Source organism: Oncorhynchus clarkii, chromosome 20, assembly GCF_045791955.1.
Source record: "Oncorhynchus clarkii lewisi isolate Uvic-CL-2024 chromosome 20, UVic_Ocla_1.0, whole genome shotgun sequence".
In the NCBI taxonomy this organism is placed as follows: Eukaryota; Metazoa; Chordata; class Actinopteri; order Salmoniformes; family Salmonidae; genus Oncorhynchus; species Oncorhynchus clarkii.
In genome coordinates this window covers 77,949,143-77,968,035 of record NC_092166.1, presented here as the reverse complement: position 1 = coordinate 77,968,035, position 18,893 = coordinate 77,949,143, and the positions used below count along the sequence as shown (strand labels likewise).

The 18,893-nt window shown below is 46.4% G+C and overlaps 1 protein-coding gene across 2 annotated transcripts in view; it reads right to left on the bottom strand.

Annotated features, from left to right (window-relative positions):
• Window positions 1–16,354, bottom strand: part of LOC139376951 (CDP-diacylglycerol--glycerol-3-phosphate 3-phosphatidyltransferase, mitochondrial-like) — a 29,238-nt gene extending 12,884 nt beyond the window's left edge. Inside the window, exons 1-9 of one of the 2 annotated variants that reach the window (XM_071119973.1) lie at window positions 16,222–16,354; window positions 7,870–8,080; window positions 7,527–7,701; window positions 7,243–7,432; window positions 6,949–7,127; window positions 3,291–3,496; window positions 2,780–3,071; window positions 1,422–1,570; window positions 1,030–1,168 (exon numbers count right to left, since the gene is read on the bottom strand). In XM_071119973.1, coding sequence (XP_070976074.1) covers window positions 1,049–1,168; window positions 1,422–1,570; window positions 2,780–3,071; window positions 3,291–3,496; window positions 6,949–7,127; window positions 7,243–7,432; window positions 7,527–7,701; window positions 7,870–8,080; window positions 16,222–16,337 — 1,638 coding nt within the window. In that variant the 5' untranslated portion in view covers window positions 16,338–16,354 and the 3' untranslated portion in view covers window positions 1,030–1,048. The remainder of the gene's footprint in view (window positions 1–1,029; window positions 1,169–1,421; window positions 1,571–2,779; window positions 3,072–3,290; window positions 3,497–6,948; window positions 7,128–7,242; window positions 7,433–7,526; window positions 7,702–7,869; window positions 8,081–16,221) is intronic. The other variant, XM_071119974.1, reaches the window with a different exon arrangement.
• Between the last annotated feature and the right edge of the window lie 2,539 nt (window positions 16,355–18,893).

Here is an 18,893-nt window from a genome sequence, read left to right as displayed (position 1 = left end):
AGCATCCATCCGTATAGACATGTCGCAATTTAATCACCGTGGACGGTATTCTATACTTTGATATACTTTTACTTTATACTTTGGGGGGGGGGGCTCTGACGTTACAGGGGGGTTCCAGAGAAACTGCGTTACGCCAGTGGATACTAGGGCTGTTTCTGGGTGGCAGGAAGGAGGATGGATGTTCATCTATAGATGACTGACCTGGTCCGGGACACGGGGTTAACAGACACTGATCCCACCTCACATGCTCAGTGAGAGTGTGTATGTCCACTGTAAGTGTGTGTTTTAATTTCCATTTCTAAAATGTGTTCATTTACAAGAACAACACAGTAACAAAAACAAACTATAGATAGATAACATCTTTGTTCATGTATTTGGATGCTTGTGGAGTATGACGAGGAATGTGTGGCCCCATCCGTCATCGTTCCCTCACGGCAGCTGATCACACTGACATTTAGTGGCTATTTGTCTCACTGAGTAACATTGTGGTGACGTGACACCTCCGCTTCAGCATTTACCGTCACCATAAAAATAAAATACTTCCTGTTAGGCAAGTCTACATCCCTGTTAGAACACACACAATAAGCCACCCTTCCCCCGTCTAAGCCACCTTTGACCCCACTGCCTAGTACACAGCCTACTCTAGCCGTCAGCAGAATGACTTCTCTCACACTCACCCGAATGGGTCCAGATGCTGACTACAGAATGTTGATGCTGAGGGGTCAAAGGCCAGATGGGTCCGACAGTTTCTCTCAGAGAGACGGGACGTTGAGGAGGAGGGGGGAGTAAAGTGGATAAAGGTGTGAGGGGGAGTTGGATTCAAATCAGGGGTAGCTGGGTTCAGCTTCTGAGGTTGATGCGGCCGTGGGCTAGGTTGAGGGCTGGTACACATAGCAGTGGCAAGGGACCTTTTGGAGAAACCCAAGTTCCGCCATTCTATAAAAAGCATCTGTACTTCTGTGTGGGACTAGGAGACGATCGTTCAGAGGTGTGGGTGTGGTACCTGTGGCGTGTGAGAGGGAGCGTTACCTTTGTTTGGCTGTTTCTCTCAGAAGAACTTCTTGATGAGGGGAGTGACCAATTTGACCCACAGCTTGACATGGCGATCTGGCTGCTGGAACGTAGAGCTGGACACCTCTGTAGACCTCTGGTACAACATCTCCTGCTCCTGTAACACAGACGAGAGAGTAATTGTGTGAGAGTGGGAATGAGTTTGTGTACACATGAGACACACAGCAGGTTTCCCTGCTTGCTCGCTCAACCTACTTTGCATATTATTACCAGCTTCACATAGTTCCTGGGATCATGAGCTATCAAATTAGTTGCATTTTGTAGACAGGCCTTTTGGTTGAGAGCTGTATAAAACAGAACCATAGTATCAAGTCTGTTTAAATAAAGTTGTGTTGGTTTGAATGGCCTACTTCCTGCAAGTGGGCCTGTAGTTCCTGGTTCTCTGTTACTATGGCGATCTGGGCCTCCAGGTCCCGGTGCACCGAGCGGTAGCCAAAGTTTGGAGAGCCAATTAGAGTCAGGCACGGCCGCACATGCCCCCGCAGGTAGTACCACAGCCCTGCAGAGAGCGAGAGAGAGCGAGAGAGAGAAGGATGAGGGAAAAGGGGGGGAGGAGAAGGGGATTGGTGGAGGAAGGAAAGAGGGAGGAGAGAGAGAAAGAGAGCGGTTTCCCAACATCAGTGATTTGTTCTGCAGCTGGGGGTCAGGGTCAACTCTAATGGTCATTGATTCTCTCCAGGCTGGGTGCTGTGTGATTTCTCCCGTGCAGTGTGTGCTGTGATTACGGGAAATGGCCAGCCCGCCCTGCTTTATCTAATAAATGGGACTTCTACGATCGTGTGAAATTACATTCCACTGATGCTGCTTCACTGTGTGTTCATTTCCCCCCCTCTCTCGCAGTGGCTCAATCTGGCTTTTGAAGAAAAAAACAAGAATTTACTAATATACTGCGTGATGTATACTAATGCACCACTAACATTTCAGTTGTTTAGAATATTTTTTGGGACACATTACCATTTTATTCTATAAATAAATTCAGATATAATTCCTTAGAGCATTTTGTCATGTTTAAATGTGGTTCTCGTTGACCATATCCACAACTATAAAGGAAACATTAAAGCACACAGAAACCCCCAACGTCTATCCAAACCCAGTAGTGACTGTTTCCTTGGCTCGGGGCTAAAGGTGAATTTAAAAAATATATATGTAACTAGGCAAGTCAGTTAAGAACAAATTCTTAGTTACAATGACGGCCTAGAAACAGTGGGTTAACTGCCTTGTTCAGGGGCAGAACGACAGATTTTTACCTTGTCAGCTCAGGGATTCGATCTAGCAACCTTTTGGTTACTGGTTCAACATTCTAGCCACTATGCTACCTGCCTCCCCAACTTGACAAGGCATCATCTCTCAAGCAACACATCTGGGTTAACAGATGGACAGAACAGCAGAGCCAGAGAACAGTACAACCGTCTGTCAGGTTGGAATTGGCCCCATGAATGAGTCCCAAATGGCACCCAATTCCCCAATACCTATAGTGTACTACTTTTGACCAGGACCCATAGGGCTCTGTTAAAAAAATGTAGCGCACAATATAGGTAATCGGGTGCCGTTTAGGATGCTCACTGTCTGACCATGGAACGTCACTACCAGTCACAACTCACAGCCAAACAGAACTAACCACAATAGAGTAGAACCATCCAGAATCAATCTAGGCTCTAAGGCCAAGGATTATATTGTGTGTGTGTGTGTGTGTGTGTGTGTGTCCCACCCTTGGCGTGGAAGGTCCAGTGTGCTCTGTGGTACTCGTGGAGGTGAACTCTCTCCTGCTGTCCCAGCTGACACACTTTGCTGTAGAACTGTCTGGCAATGTGGATGTAGGCCGCTGGAATCTCCCCGGCAATGCCCTTGGCGCCGAAAAACCCGTTGACCTCCGGGGAGGCGGTGAGGATCCGATAGTCGGCACCCACCCCCAGAACCAGCGACATGTAGGCCCTTGTCAGGTTGAAATACCCCGACGTCAGAAACACAGTTGCACCGGGACCCGCATCTGTCAGCAAACGCTACAAGGAAATAAGATGCTCAGATGTAGTGTCCTCTCACTAAAACACCACATTTTTACATTTAAGTCAACATTTATAAATAAATATATACATATACATATATACACACACATATACATATATATATAAAATAATAAACACATGCGATGGGAGTTATTTTGTTCAATATTAGTTGGTGAGGGTAGTGGTGTCCGTGTGTGTGTGTGTGTGTGTAACTACCTGTGTGATCTCCTCATCCACCTGTATTCCCAGAGGTTTCATCTGAACCAGAGGAAAAACCCAAGTGTCCTCCTTCCCTCCCCCTTCTTCACCCTTGCTCTCCCGCGTCAAACGTTCCGAGTTGGCGATGTCTTGGCGCATACGAGCAGTGTTCACCACCTCCATGATGTGTTGCCAGGCCGACGCCGAGAAATCATCCCGGTTACCTGGTGACAAAATAATGTAGGGATGTAAGAGAGGAAAACAGACCGACCTGGTTAAAACTAGAATCCTTAGTTGCTACATCCATTTTTGGACTTGTAAATTAATGATATATATACACACACCAATGAATTCTTGAAGAATATAACTTCATGAGCCTCATGAGCTTAGTGCAACTGTCACATCCCAATCGGAACCCAAAATATAAGCTTGTTTTTGTCCCATGTTCGTAAACAATATAAATGTAAACAATGTATAGCCTCAAAACGCAGTTAGTACTATAAATGTTAGCATGGATGGTCAGTCCTTGCCTCCATAGCTCTGTCCATCCCTCAGCTTTTTAACCAAAGAGGCGAGGTGCCCGCTTTCTTATTTTTGCAATGAACAATTCTAGCTTTAACCACACAAACTCTATCTCCCCTCTCACACACACAGTATGTGGTGCAGTAGAGCAGGTGAGTGTGTAAAGTTAGTTCTGGGCATTACGGCTATGGGTCAATATCTGGACTACGCCGGCCGGCTGGCGCCACACACGGCCGTGACACACAGAGAGAGTCAGAGAGAGACAGACAGAGAGACAGAGAGAGATACCTGCAAGCCTCAGCATGAGTTCATTCTAAAGATGTGCTTTTACTGTAAAGTTTGCCCTCTTCCAGCAGGAGAACTTCATTCACTAATGATTAGAGTGTGTGTGTGTGCGCGCGCGCGCGCATGCATATCTTCCCTCTGTGTTTACCAGCAACTCCGTGACTTCACTGCTCTATTTCTGGTCTCTGTGACAACTGTGGTCCGGTTCTGCAGACATGATGTCATTTAGCACCAGACCCAACATCCTGACTGAATGTTCTCTGGTTACACACTCACACACTATTTTTCTTTCTGTCCGTCTACCTCTCCTGACTCTCTCGCTCTTTCATTCACACACCAGTTCTCTGATTTCACTGTGTGTCTGAGCTGGAACAAGCTACACTTTCAACTAATCCGATTCCAAGGACCTTTCCAAGAACAACGCATTACACTACATTTACAACTTGCCAGCCAAGCTGAGCAAAGCGTTAAGCACCTAGGGATCGTGTGTGTGTTACCTCTGTAGATGTATGTGTGTGTTACTTATGTGCTATGAACAGTACATTCTGAAAGTATTCAGACCCCTTCACCTTTTGTTACGTTAGCCTTATTCTAAAATGTATTAAATAAAAAACATTTACTCAATGCCCCATAATGACTAAGTGTGAACAGGTTTTTAGAAATGTTTGGAGGTGTATTAAAAATAAGTATTCAGACCTTTTGCTATGAGACTCAAAATTGAGCTCAGGTGCATCCTGTTTGCATTGATCATCCTTGAGATGTTTCAACCTGTGGTAAATTCAATTGATTGGACATGATTTGGAAAGGCACACACCTGTCTATATAAGGTCCCACAGTTGACAGTGCATGTCAAAGCAAAAACCAGGCCATGAGGTCGAAGGACTTGCTCGTAGAGCTCAGAGACAGGATTGTGTCGAGGCACAGATCAGGGGAAGGGTACCAAGAACATTCTGCAGCATTGAAGGTCCAAGAACACAGTGGCCTTCATCATTCTGAAATCAAAGAAGTTTGGAACCACCAAGACTCTTCCTAGAGCTGGCCGCCCGGCCTAACGGAGCAATCGGGGGAGAAAGGCCTTGGTCAGGGAGGTGAGCAAGAACCCAATAATCACTCTGATAGAGCTCTAGAGTTCCTCTGTGGACATGGGAGAACCTTCCAGAAGGACAACCATCTCTGCAGAACTCCACCAATCAGACCTTTAATGGTAGCGTGGCCAGATGGAAGCCACTCCTCAGTAAAAGGCACATGACAGCCCATTTGGATGGACTTGACACCTAATGGACTCTCAGGCCATGAGAAAAAAGATGATCTGGTCTGATTAAACCAAGACTGAACACCTTGGCCTGAATGCCAAGTCTGGAGGAAACAAGGCACCACTCATCACCTGGCCAATACCATCCCTACGGTGAAGCATGGTGGTGGCAGCATCACGCTGTGGGGATGTTTTCCAGTGGCAGGGACTGAGGGACTAGTCAGGATCGAGGGAAAGATGAAAGGAGCAAAGTACAGAGACATCCTTAATGAAAATCTGCTCCAGAGCGCTCAGGACCTCAGACTGGGGCGAAGGGTCACCTTCCAACAGGACAACAACCTTAGCACACAGCCAAGACAACGCAGGAGTGGCTTCGGAACAAGTCTCTGAGCTCGGATTTGAAGCCGATCGAACATCTCTGGAAAGACCTGAAAATAGCTGTTGTACGGGGAGCATCACTGCACCTGACGGAGCTTGAGAGGATCTGCAAAGAATAATGTGAGAAACTCCCCAAATACATGAGTGCCAAGCTGGTAGCGTCATACCTAAGAAGACTCCAGGCTGTAATTGTAGCATCGTTCCCAAGACGACTCCAGGCTGTAATTGTAGCGTCATACCCAAGAAGACTCCAGGCTGTAATTGTAGCGTCATACCCAAGAAGACTCCAGGCTGTAATTGTAGCGTCATACCCAAGAAGACTCCAGGCTGTAATTGTAGCGTCATACCCAAGAAGACTCCAGGCTGTAATTGTAGCGTCATACCCAAGAAGACTCCAGGCTGTAATTGTAGCGTCATACCCAAGAAGACTCCAGGCTGTAATTGTAGCGTCATACCCAAGAAGACTCCAGGCTGTAATTGTAGCGTCATACCCATGAAGACTCCAGGCTGTAATTGTAGCGTCATACCCAAGAAGACTCCAGGCTGTAATTGTAGCGTCATACCCAAGAAGACTCCAGGCTGTAATTGTAGCGTCATACCCAAGAAGACTCCAGGCTGTAATTGTAGCGTCATACCCAAGAAGACTCCAGGCTGTAATTGTAGCGTCATACCCAAGAAGACTCCAGGCTGTAATTGTAGCGTCATACCCAAGAAGACTCCAGGCTGTAATTGTAGCGTCATACCCAAGAAGACTCCAGGCTGTAATTGTAGCGTCATACCCAAGAAGACTCCAGGCTGTAATTGTAGCGTCATACCCAAGAAGACTCCAGGCTGTAATTGTAGCGTCATACCAAAGAAGACTCCAGGCTGTAATTGTAGCGTCATACCCAAGAAGACTCCAGGCTGTAATTGTAGCGTCATACCCAAGAAGACTCCAGGCTGTAATTGTAGCGTCATACCCAAGAAGACTCCAGGCTGTAATTGTAGCGTCATACCCAAGAAGACTCGAGGTTGTAATCGCTGCCAAAGTTGCTTCAACAGGGTAGTAAAACATTTGCTAAAATCTCAAAAAAAGCTGTTTTGATTTGTCATTATGGGATATTGTGTGTAAATTGAGAGAAAACAAAAAAACAATTTCAGAATAAGGCCGTAATGTAACAAAATATGGAAAAGGTGAAGGGGTCTGAATACTTCCCGAATGCACCGTATGTATTGGTGTGTTACACATGTGTTTTATACCTCTGTAGGGGTGCACCATGTTTTCCATCATGCTGACAGAGTTGTCAGGCTGTAGCTGTAATGACACGTCTCCCACAGCACCCACCAGATCAGAGAAGAAGTCTGCCACCTCCCAACAGTTCTCCAGGAGCACATAGCGGTCCTGTCTGTTGGTGAAGTACGAGTCACTCAGGTTGGCCCTACGGAGGGAGGGGTGGGAGAGACCGGTAAAAAGGCTGATACCAAGCAGCATCAACTGTATGAGAAAAACACCAACTACAACAATGGTGTGTGTGTGTGTGTGTGCGCGTGTACCCGCTGATGATGAGGTCATCGTCAAACAGGTAGGCTTTTATGTGCTGTACCCCGATGGTCTCGTTGAAGCGCTGTGGGACCAGGAGCCGGAGCAGCCCTCTCAGATCAGGGGTATGGTACAGAGACACACGCATCTGACTGCTGTACTGCTGCAGCAACGGCAGCAACATGGTCCTGGAGTTAGTCTGACCTAGACACACAGAGACAGAGGGGGTCACAGACACCCATTGAGCTTGGTAAGAGTTAAAACATTTTCCCTCTCACATACACAGAACCCCTCCTACCTCGTGAGCCGCGTGTGAAGTCTAATAGAATGGAGACCTGCAGGTCGGAGTTGTCAACCTCCTGTGAACGCTGCAGAGCTTCCTGCATACAGTCCACCAGGTCCTGTTCCAGGGGTCCTGTACCCAGATACAGAGAGGCCATCACCACTCTCCTCTTAGCCGTCTTTATTCGAGCCTGAACATAAAAAAAAACAAGAAATTACAGTTTAAATCAGGTATTACAGGACACAAACAAGGAGGCTTTACCCAAAAAAAGTGATTTTCATCATTTTGGGGGGAATGTTTAGTACATCACATGACTTAGGGAAAGCTCCACACCCTCTCACTCACACACACACCGTACCTTCATTGCCTGGTAAAACTGGTCAGGGGAGGTGAGGATGTGGATGTGTGTGCCAGGCACCCTGAAGGCGGGCACATGTTCTGCCATCCAAAGGAAGTGGGCATGGAGGCCATCGGTGCCCTGAGCTCCAGTCGACCCGGGGGATCTGAAGAGAGGAAGGGGAGAGGAGTCGGCCTCTGCTAGGAGAGGGGCTAGGAGCAACAAAGATGACCTTGGGGGGGGGGGGGGCATGGAGAGGAAGAGAGAAAGGGAGGAGGAAGAAGAATTACTTCCATGGAAGCCTACAGCTGGAGTGGTAATTGCCTCCTATAGATAAACAACAAATGGCAGCCGATGAATGGCATGACAACGGGCTTCAGGATCATGTCACTGCATCTGTGCATTCAAATTGCATTGATAAAATGCAATTGTTCGTTGTCTGTAGCTTATGCCTGCCCATAACATTACCCCACCATGGGACACTCTGTCCACTACGTTGACATCAGCAAACCGCTCACCCACACAACGCCAGACACATTGTCTGCCATCTGCCCGGTACAGTTGAAATTGGGATTAATCCGTGAAGAGCAGTGGCCATAGTGTGCCAGTAGCAATAGGTGAGCATTTGCCCACTGAAGTCAGTTACAACGTTGAACTGCAGTCAGCTCAAGACCCTGGTGAGGACGACAAGCAAGCCGATGAGCTTCCCTGAGATGGTTTCTAACAGTCGGTGCAGGAATTCTTTGGTTGTGCAAACCCAGTTTCGTCAGCTGTCTCAGACGATCCCCTGGGGAAGAAGCCGGATGTGGAGGTCCCGAGCTGGCATGGTTACAAGTGCTCTGCAGTTGGACGTACTGCCAAATTCCCTAAAACTATGTTGGAGGCGGCTTATGCTAGAGAAATGACATTTTTTGTTCAGTATACAAACATTTGCGACGCGTACAAAGCCATCCCCCGCCCCCACTTCAGCCAATCAGATCACATCTGTTCCTACAGCCTACAAGCAGCAACTCAAGGGAGGGAGCCATCAAAACAGAGAATAATAAAGTGATGGACAGAGGCAGATGCTGCAGTACTATTTTGAGAATATTCATTGGAATATGTTCAAAGATTCATCCCACCAGGACTCATCCATCAACATTGAGGAATATACATCAGTCACAGGCTTCATTAGGAAATGTGTTGATGATGTACCCACAATAACAATTTATCGTCATGTTGCTATCATGCCGTGTTGTCTTAGGTCTCTTTATGTAGTGCGTTGCTCGTTGCGATATGTGTTTTGTCCTATATTTTTAATCCCAGACCCCCCTCCCCACAGGTGGCCTTTTGCTAGGCAGTCATTGTAAATAAGAATTTGTTCTTAACTTTCCTAGTTAAATCAAAAATAAAAGTACCAAAACCCCTGGATGAACGTAGATATCCGTGCCATGCTGAGACTATATTGCAGCATTTATTGTCAGCACAACAAAACCCGATGACTCTGTGGCGCACGACGAGTATAAGACAAGCAGGTACCAGCTCGGAATCCATTAGGGACGCAAAAAAGATTGACAAATTGATGTCTGACAACTCAGACTCACGACGCATGTGGCAAGGACTACAACCGATCACAGACTACAAAGCCAAATCCAGCTGTGTGGTGCCCACGAAGCCTACCTCCCAGACGAGGTAGGCTTCATGGGCTTTGAGACAGACAGAGCCATCCAGGAAGAGAATCGCTGCTCCAGACAACCAAGTGCTTTCGCTCACCAAAGCTGACGCGAGGAAAACTCTCAAAGAGTGAATACTCAAAGCCGCCGGCCCAGATGGCATCCCTGGCCGCGTCCTCAGTGTGTGCTGACCAGCTGGCAGGCGTCGTCTCTGACATTGTCAACCTGTCCCAGGCTGTAGTCGCCACCTGCTTCAAGGAGACGACCATCGTACCAATGGCCAAGAAAAACAAGGTGACATGCCCAAATGACTATCACCCTGTCGCGCTCACCCCGGTCATCATGAAGTGCTTCGAGAGGCTGATGAAGGCCCACATCAAGGCTAGGCACCCTGGACCCACGCCAACAGATCCACGGAAGACGCCATTTCATCGCTATTAACACGGCTGTAACACATCTGGACAAGAGGAACACATGTGGGAATTCTGTTAGTTGATTACAGTTCAGATCAGCATTGAACACCATCGTTCGCTCCAAGCTTAGAGCCCTGGGTCTGGACACCATCCTCTGCAACTGGATCCTGGTCTTCCTGACGGGCAGACCACAGGCTGTGAGGATTGGCAACACCACCTCCTCCACATTGACTCTTAACACTGGGACCCACAGGGGTGTGTCCTCCCTGTTCGACCGAGTGGCTTTGCACGACAAACTCCATTGTCAACTTTGCTGATGACACTACGTTTGTAAGACTGATAACCAACAACGACAAGTCAGCCTGTAGGGATGGAAGTGAACTGGCATTGCAGTGCCAGAACAACCTCTTACTCAACGTCAGCAAAACAAAAGGAATTGATTGTTGAATTCAGGAAGCAGAGAAGGGAACATGCCCCGATCCACATCAACGGGACTGCAGTAGAGTCATCAGTTAAGTTCCTCAGCGACCACATCATTGAGGACTTGACATGGACCAACACCACCCCTTGTCAAGAGGGCACAACAGCATCTCTACTAGGGTTGCAAATGGTCAGACACTTTCAGGTAGTTTTCCATGGGAAGTTAAGCCTGGGAATTTTGCTTAAATGAATCAAAACAGTTCTTATTACAGGGAAAAAATAATTAGTGGGATACACAAAAGGCAATTCTAGGTCTTGTGGCATATTCTGGTTAAACTATCCCCAATTCAATGGAATTGCAACCCTCTGCATGCACAGTGCTTTCTTCCATCACATGTACAGCTGATTCTCAAGATCTTGCACACTAATGAGATGCTATTGAGCCCACACTACTACACTATCTGAGCCAAGGACTACATGCTTTCTGGTAAGTTTTGAAACTGAAACAATGGATACACTCTACAAGAGAGGCAAGGAAAAGGTTAGGTATGTGAAGGGTCATCAAGTTATCGCAGCAATCTACCTCACCAAGAAAAGTGAAGAATAAGAGCACCACATTGAAGCTGCCCAGCAACACCCGTTGGGGTGGTGTTGTCATGTTTGACAGTTTCCTGGAGGGGAGTCTTGCCAAGAAATGACCATATCAGTCAGTCGATATAGACAGCCCCATCAAGAGGATCTTTCTGGATGATGTATTTTGGGAGAGAGTGGTAAGCAGCCTGAAACCTATAACACTAGCCATTGCATGGATTGAGGGAGACAATGCCACCCTGTCTGATGTTCAGACTCTGCTTGCATATGTAAGAGAAGAAATCCGTACTGCCCTGCCCACTTCACTGTTGCTTCAAGCAGAGGAAACTGCAGTTCTGAAATACATCAATAAGCGTGAAGACTTCTACCTGAAGCCCATACACACGTACATGTAGGACCCCAAGTATGCTGGCAAGTGCATCCTGTCTGGTGCAGAGATCAACAAGGCCTATGGTGTAATCACTACCGTGTCTCAACAGGGCAAGGTTCTTGGCAGTCTGGCGGAGTACACTTCCAAGCAAGGGCTTTGGGATGGAGATGCAATATGGCAGTCGTGCCAACATCTCATCAGCCACCTGGTGGAAGGGACTTTGTGGATCCGAGGCTCTTTCCCCCCTCTTGCCTCCATCAACCTCCAAATCCCACCAACATCTGCCGCCTCAGAGCGCAACTGGTCCTTGTTTGGGAACACACACACACCAAAGCACGCAACAGGCTGATCAATACAAGGGTTGAAAAATTGGTAGCCATCTGGGCAAATTAGGCTTTTTGAGCCTGACAACGAGCCATCCTCAACAAGGTTGGAAAGTGAGTGAAGATGAGGCTTCAAGGAGGTGGATATTGAGGAGGTCCAGGGAGAAGACATGGAAGCCTGAGAGGAAGACCGTCTAGAAAAATGTTGTCATTTTACAGATGTGTGTTTTAAACATTTTTGGGATTTGCGATGGATCATTGGGGATCATTCAATATTCCATTTATTTTGTTGTCCAGTGAAATCATCCCATGTGAAGAGTCAACTCATTTAATTAAAGTTCAAGTCGTAACTAAAGTTGTTTTTATTTCTATTGGAAGGATTTAATCATTTGTAAGTATGTCTACTTATGATGAGGTAAAAGGTTTATGTTTCTGTATGTCTACTTATGATGAGGTAAAAGGTTTATGTTTCTGTATGTCTACTTATGATGAGGTAAAAGGTTTATGTTTCTGTATGTCTACTTATGATGAGGTAAAAGGTTTATGTTTCTGTCTCCATATGATATGGTAAATATATCCAATGCAAAAAACATCTCCATTTAAATGGTATTAATATTAATTTGAAAATATTTCCATTAATTCCCATATATTCCTGTTAATTCCCACAGAAAGTTTTCACCTCTGAATATTCCCCAAAACGTGCAACCCTAGTCTCTACATCCTAATGCGGCTGAAGAAATTTGGCATGCCACCCAGGGTCCTCTCCAAATACTACTGCATCAAGAGCATGGTTGCATCAGGACCTGGTACCAGACCTGCGCTGTCCACGAGAGCAAGGCCCTCCAGTAAGTGGTAAAGACGGCCCAGTACGTCACTGGGACCGTGTTCCCACCCATCCAGGACATCTACTCAAAACGGTGCGTGAGGAAGGCCCGTAGCATCATCAAGGAACCCACACACCCCAGCCACACCTGTTCACTTACTTACCATCAGGCAGATCGTGTCGGAGCATGAAGTCTGATAACTGTCTCAGAGACAGGTTTCTATCTACAAGCCATCAAAGTGCTGAACACTTGAACTGGAATGACCATCTGCTCTCATTCGCCGCATCATAGCGCACACACCAGAACTACTGCTACCAGTATCACATCCGGCCATGATTGGGAGTCCCATAGGGTGGTGCACAATTGGCCCAGCGTAGTCTGGGTTAGGGTTTGGCCGTCATTGTAAATAACAGTTTGTTCTTAACCGACTTACCTAGTTAAATAAAAAAACTGCGTGTCCCTTTATCTCATTGGACACATTCCTCTGCCCAGACGTTGCGGACGTATGCCAGATCTTATAAGGCCTGGATAGGCATTTTTAGTATCCTATCCACAGCATATAGCAATTTGCCAGTCGATGATGTGGCACTCAACCATAGGTTGATTCATGCAACATCTGAGCAAGGGAATGCGACCATTATGCTGTCAAACACACAAGTCTGGAGAGATGATCATCTTCCTCAAAAGTGAGCAACAAATTCTACTAGATGAAAAGCCGAAATTTGTATAACATTTGCTTTTAAAAGTACTAGATTTTTGACATTTCAAATTCTATAAAAATGTTATATTTTCACATACCTAAAATGCCTACTATTTGGAACACAAGTCTAGGTATTCGGACACATAGCCAATATGTACCGGAGACAGCGTAGTAAAGACAAGCCATTTCAGTTGTGAGAACATGGTTGCCTTGTGTATTTGTATGAGTCCTCGAGGGTGAATTCAGATCATTTACACAGTTTCTTATTACAACCAAGTCTACGGCAACACAATCCTCCCCTCTTCTACCTCACAGTCAGGAGGCCATTGACAGACGTGTCTTTCATTTCCTATTAGGCATTAAACGGAAGAAAACAGATTGAAACATGGAGGGACTACTTGGAACTCAATTTCAACTTCAAAACATTTTGCTACGGTGTGCCCTAATGAATATTACCCTGAATACATGCAAGCGTCTCCCTCCCCTCTGTAGCCTTTCCCATTCCTCTATCTCTTGGCTAAGTAAATGGAGCACTGACACTGTGTAGCCAAGCCTCTATGTGCCATGACCAATCTGTCTACAACCATTATATAGCCTAGCTAGTGTAGGTGATGATGATGGCCTCCTCAGGTCTTTCGGATGAAGATAAAGCTCAAAGTCGTAAGCTCACAGTCACTCTATGGTAGCTACTAAAGATGATGTGAAACTGAGGCATGTGACTATACGCAGGTGTGGACAGACTGTACGACAGACAGACAGACGGCAGTTGTTGCAACTTCAGGTTTTCAGGAAACCACAAAAACACCCAAGAGAGATTTCCTCATGCTGAGAATTTCTGAGCTAGTCTTACTCTACACAGAGACTTGACAACACAAGGAAACGCAAATAGGAATTCACAGATAAAAGCAAGCCTAAATCAACCAGAAGCTTATGGAAGGGAAGACATACACTATATACACAAAAGTATGTGGACATCCCTTCAAATTAGTGGATGCGGCCATTTCAGCCACACCCGTTGCTGACAGGTGTATAAAATCAAGCATGCCGCCATGCAATCTCCATAGACAAACATTGGCAGTAGAATGGCCTTATTAAAGAGCTCAGTGACTTTAAACATGGCACAGTCATAGGATGCCACCTTTCCAACAAGTCAGTTTGTTAAATTTCTGCCCTGGTCAACTGTAAGTGCTGTTATTGTGAAGTGGAAAAAACAATTGTCTGTCCTCAGTTGCAACACTCATTACAGAGTTTCAAACTGCCTCTGGAAGCAACGTCAGCATAAGAACTGTTCGGCGGGAGCTTCATGAAATGTTTCCATGGCCGAGCAGCCGCACACTAGCCTGCACAGAGCCCTGACCTCAACCCCATGGAACACCTTTGGGATGAATTGGAACGCCGACTGTGAGCCAGGGTCAACGTCAGTGCCCGACCTCACGAATGCTCTTGAGGCTGAATGGAAGCAAGTCCCCGCAGTGATGTTCCAACCTCTAGTGGAAAGCCTTCCCAGAAGAGTAGAGGCTGTTACAGCAGCAAAGGTGGGGCAACTCCATATTAATGCCCATCATTTTGGAATGAGATGTTGGATGAGCAGGTGTCCACATACCTTTGGTCATGTAGTGCATCTGGCTAGTTAGCTACATCTACAGATCATGTTTGAGATAAAACTGTTCTTTGGTTAGCGCAGTGCACTCTAAACAAGGTTGCCAGGTGCACAGTGTTTCCTCCGACACATTGGTGCGGCTGGCTTCCGGGTTGGAGGCGCGCTGTGTTAAGAAGCAGTGCGGCTTGGTTGGGTTGTGTATCGGAGGACGCATGACTTTCAACCTTCGTCTCTCCCGAGCCCGTACGGGAGTTGTAGCGATGAGACAAGATAGTAGCTACTAAACAATTGGATACCATGAAATTGGGGAGAAAAAAGGGGTAAAATTCAAAAATACATATATTTAAAAAGAAAAATAGATAAAACTGTTCCGTCTCTACGGCCATTAGTCCCATCGCCTAGCTAGTCTACTTAGGTTATGGGGTTGAGGATAAAGCTCAAAGGTGTGTCCCAAATGGCCCCATATTCCCTCCTCGGTGAACTACTTGCCCTGGTCAAATGTAGTACAGTATATAGGGAATATGGGGCCATTTGGGAGACAGCTCTAGTCTGAATGAGGAGTAGACTGCCCAGGGTTGATCTCCCCCTTGTGGATGACATCCTCCAGACTAGTAGTCTGTGTATTGGTTGGACCACCAGAACGGTGCAGAATTCAGGGAGTTCAACCAAAACAGACTACGTTGTGTCCCAAAGCTACCTCCAGAACCGACCTTGGCACTCCCAGTTAAGCCTAGACCAGAGACAGAGACAGACTCAGAACTCAGTGCGTGTGTGTGTGTCGCAATAACTCAGAGCTCAGTGTGTGTGTGTCGCTCTATGGTAGATAATAAAGATGTGAAACTGAGGCACGTGACAATATGCAGGTGTGGACAGACTGACTGGCAGTTGTTGCAACTTCAGGTTTTCAGGAAACCACAAAACGACCCGAGAGAGATTTCCTCATTCTGAGAATTCCTGAGTTACTGTTAACGTTACCCTACACAGAGACTTGACAACACATGAGGTGGAAATTTAAATTCACAAATAAAAGTACGCCTAAGCAACCGGAAGAAAATTCAAGGGTAGATAATGTTTTGCAACGCTTACATGTGCTGGCTGAACTTGCACGCTTATGTTTATTATGTAACCTTCGCTATGACCATACTATTATCAAATTACAATATGAAACTATTCGCAAGCAACAATCAGATTACAACAGAAAACATGTGGCAATATTATTTGACGCATGCTAGAACAATGACAACATAGCTTTTTTTCCCTACATTATGAAAGAACACGGAAACATTGTGTAAGTAAAGACTGGCTGCACGCATACATCTCTGCCACGACAAGTGGTTGGCTAGCCGAGTTGTTCTCATCGTGGAGTTGACATACCCAGCTAGAGGTTGTCATGTGAGCGCTGTCATTACGTCTGACAAAGAAAAACAGTGTTGTCTCTCCTTTTCTTCTCCACTTAAGTTCCACAACAGTCGTATCTTACCCTCTCCTCCGATCGCGTGTACGGAAGAATCGGTCTGATATTCGGGTGAAAACCCCAGCCAGGGCCGGCGTGGACACACAGTATCGCAGCCTCCTCCACGTTATGGGAGCCGCCATCTTTACAGCCGTTCTTCTTCGGTGGGGTTTATCAGCGGTTGGCATCCAACGTTATGGTGCATTACCGCCACCTACTGTACTGGAGTGTGGGCCAGAGACACGGAGAAACTAAACCCTACCTGCCAGCCAAGTTGCTCTTAAAAAAATATAAATATTTGAGACTATATCTAAGGACGATCTACTCAATATAATCTTTAAACTAATCTATTGTATCCCCTTCTCCCTCATACTAGATCTCAGCCTCTCTCTTTCCCTCTGATACTGTAGCAATACATGCTCCACAGTCTCTGTTTCCTGGCAATAATCACACTTTCCTGTTGGATGCTTTCCTATCACATTTAAGGACTTATTCAACTGGCTGTGTCCCACCCTAAAAAAAATAGCCTCCTCTCCTCTGTCCCTTCCTGCCATCCTCTCCCCAACTTTCCTCTGTACTAGAAATAAATGCCTTCCCTTAGTTTCTCTCTTCCCCTGCTCCCGCCATCTCTGCACCATCGCTGTCCATATCAGGCTTTTTGCCTCTGCCTTGTTCATTGAAACTACAACCTCAACATCCCCACTTCTAAGTGCTTGTTAAGCCAGTACATCAACTGAGATCTAGCCTTTCCAATGAGGTCTGAGCTGCCGAACCATACGCTATACTGCCATAGTCTATTACAGATTGGATCAATGCAACATACATGGTCATCAATGAGGAACGCCCATCCCTCGACTCCTTCCCTGCCAGACAGCGCATCACATATAGCACCTTCTTACACGTTCCCACCACTCTCTCAATGTGTTCTGCCCAGGTCAGTCTAGTGTCAAAGTATACCCCAAGGAATCTGAATGCCTCCACCCTCTCCAAGTTTCTCCCATATAACCTCAAGCATACCTCATCTCACACCTTCCTCCTGGTAAAGAACACTGTCTGAGTTTTTTTTACAGAGAACCTAAATCCCCACCGCTCTACCTCATCAATTGTGTCACATTCTGACCATAGTTCTTGTGTGTTTTCCTTGTTTTAGTGTTGGTCAGGACGTGAGCTGGGTGGGCATTCTATGTTGTGTCTAGTTTGTCTGTTTCTGTGGTTGGCCTGATATGGTTCTCAATCAGAGGCAGGTGCTAGTCATTGTCTCTGATTGGGAACCATATTTAGGTAGCTTGTTTTGTGTTGGTGTTTGTGGGTGATTGTTTCCTGTCTTTGTGTTTTCTGCACCAGTTAGGACTGTTTCGGTTTTCACGGTTATTGTTTTGTAGTTAGTTCATGTTGAGTGTCTCTTATTAAAGAACCATGAACTATAACCACGCTGCGTTTTGGTCCGCCTCTCCTTACCAGGAAGAAAGCCGTTACAAATTGCTTCCTGTAACTTCCTGACTATGTATGGCACATTTCTTCCCCACTTCCAAAAGGCCCCATCATCTGCAAATAACGACCTCCCAAAATCTGTCTGTACCTGAGCGTAAACATCATTGATCATGACTGAGAACAACAGAGGACTAATCACGTACCCCTGCGGTGTACCGTTATCCACCAGCTGCCTGATAGAGACTTCCCAACCCTCACCTGGATAGAACTCCAAACAGGAAATCCTTTATCCAGTTGTACGTTCTTCCTCCTACCCCCATAATATCAAGCTTGATTAACAACGCCTCCTTCCACATCATATCATACGCCTTCTCCACATCAAAAAAGACAGCTACAACAGTCTGTTCACTTGAGCCTTCCTGAACTCTGCTTCTAAGCAGAGCACTGGGTCCATAGTTCCCCTCCCCTTCCTGACCTCTGCTTCTAAGCAGAGCACTGGGTCCATAGTTCCCCTCCCCTTCCATAATCTTACATACATGTTATGTTAAAGCTATTGGCCAATTACTTGTTGGCCTCATTGAGTCCTTCCCTGGCTTCCGGATTGGTCCAACTACTGCCTCCTTCCAGGTGCCTTGTACTTTTCACTCCTCACACACTCTGTTGTACAACACCAATACCTTATCCAGTTCATCACTAAGATGGGTCAGCATAACATAGCACACCTCATCTGTCCCAGGTGAAGTTAACCCAGCCTTACCTATTGTCCTTTTCATCTCTGCCATGGTAAATGGTTAATTCAACTCATCATTTACATCCTCCCTCCTATCCAGCACTCCATGGTGTTCCTCTCTCGTTCCCTCTCTCGCCCTCAGCCCCTCTGACACATTTGCCGAGCTATGCATTTGGGCCATCATCTCTGCCTTCTCATCTGTTACTGCCACATCCTCCCCACTCGCCAACACTGGATAATCCCACTCCCCTCTGACCCCACTCATCCTCTTAATTATTCCCCACAATTCTCCCACAGGTGTCGCCCTTCCAAATGGTGTCACAGAACCAACGCCAACATGCCCTCTTTGCTTGACGGATAGTTATCCTCACCAGGGCCTGCTTAAACTGAATGAGATGTTGGATGTTATGCGTCCTTTTCAGTACTTTAAATGCCTTGTTCTTACTCCGCACCATTTCCCCACACTCCTCCGTCCACCGTGGGACTGCTTTCCTCCTCCTCCTCCTCCTCCTCCCTGAACTCTTAGGTATAGCCTCAG